General features: G+C 49.9%; 1 protein-coding gene across 1 annotated transcript; it reads right to left on the bottom strand.

The window, feature by feature from the left end:
* Positions 1–378: 378 nt before the first annotated feature.
* On the bottom strand, positions 379–1173 carry LOC110099080. The gene is made up of 2 exons (XM_020826109.1): positions 835–1173; positions 379–720 (listed from the first exon to the last, which is right to left on the bottom strand). Exons 1-2 carry the CDS (start codon positions 1171–1173, stop codon positions 379–381), a joined length of 681 nt encoding a protein of 226 aa, XP_020681768.1.
* Positions 1174–1543: the final 370 nt, after the last annotated feature.

Here is a 1543-nt window from a genome sequence, read left to right as displayed (position 1 = left end):
CCTTGGCCGCCATGAGCCCATCCTTGAGGGTCGAGTGCTGGAACTTACACATGATCTCCTGAGCCAAGAGGATGTGGCTCGAGATTGAGCAACCCGGCACGAACGCGCCTTGTTCCTCGCCGATAAGTCCCACAAGGACCAATTTGAGTCAGTTCACCAAGATCTTAGCCACCACCTTCTCGCTCATTGTGCCGGCTTGAAAGAATTTCCTAACAGCAGCACACACATCGTCTTTTATGATTAACCAATAAAATTTCAAAAAGGAAGAAGTGATACCGTCGGCGCCTGGGGCTCGGTTATTCCCATAGCTAAAAATGGCCTTGCGGATCTCCTCATCATCAATCTCCTCCTCGAGCAAAGCTTGAGCATGTTCAGAGATCATATCCTCAGCCGTGAATGTTGGCCAACGATCAAAGTTGGTTTTTCTGGCTTTTCACTTGTCCGAAAAAAGTGCCAGAATTCATCGTGGATCACCTTGGGGTCGCGCGTAGTCTCGCCATCCCGAGTTTGGAGTTCCTCAATACGGTTAGACCGTCGCCGAGCAGTAGCCACCGTATGGAAGAAATGCGAGTTGGCGTCGCCCTCCTCAATCCAGCGGACTTTCGCCCACTGCCGCCACCAGGTCGTAAGCCTAGCAAGTGTCAAATTGAATTCCCCCACAGCATTACGGAGCTCCACGTCTTGTTCTGGGGTGAGGCCATCATCCGAGCAGTCAACGAGCTGTAACTCAAGAATTTTATTTTCAAGTTCACCTTTATGTGCCCCCAGTTCGCGTATCCGATTTTTACTTCAGAAATTGAGGGCTCGTAATGTTCTATTGCATTTCTTGTTCACCACTTCGACCGGGCAGCCGAAGTCCGTTCTGCCCCAAGCCTTCACCACAATTTTCCAGGATACCGGGTAGCTCAACCACACGTCCTCGAACCGGAGCCATTTAGAGCTTGGCCTGACACCGTCCGATCCTAAGCTGAGAATGAGCGGACAGTGGTCGGAAGACAATCTGTTCAGCTGCTTCACCGAGGCGAAAGGCGCAGCGTTCAATCCCTCACAATTAATAAGGATTCTATCAATGCGGACCCATATCCTGCTAGTTCCCTCATTATTTGACCATGTAAAATTTGGTCCTGAAAAGCCCAAATCATGGAGATCGCAGTTAGCACAAGCTTCAGCCATTTCCTGAGCGCCTGCTAAAAAGTAAAAACGCTTCCCCCCTTCTTTTCTGACTGCGAAAGGCAGCAATTAAAGTTGCCCCCTACAATTGTAGGGGTATTCATGATCATGGACGAGCCAATAGTCTCCCAAAGCCTTCGTCTGATGTGGTAATCCTTATTAGCGTAGACAAGGATCACCAACCATCGTTGCAAGGAGGGTAAGACCACAGTACCGACCACACATTGGTCTGTGGCCGTGACCACATCAAATTTCAGGATGTCTCCTCTCCACACCACCAGCAGTCCATCAGATTTGCCGACAGCCGGGAAGTGAAAGAACTCCCAATTACGACCAACCAGTAGGTCTACATCCATGCGGTTGAGATCCTCAA

This window comes from Dendrobium catenatum, unplaced genomic scaffold (assembly GCF_001605985.2).
Source record: "Dendrobium catenatum unplaced genomic scaffold, ASM160598v2 fragScaff_scaffold_1101, whole genome shotgun sequence".
Classification (NCBI taxonomy): Eukaryota; Viridiplantae; Streptophyta; class Magnoliopsida; order Asparagales; family Orchidaceae; genus Dendrobium; species Dendrobium catenatum.
Note: the sequence above shows the minus strand (reverse complement) of the source record. Positions and strands in the feature narration are given on the sequence as shown.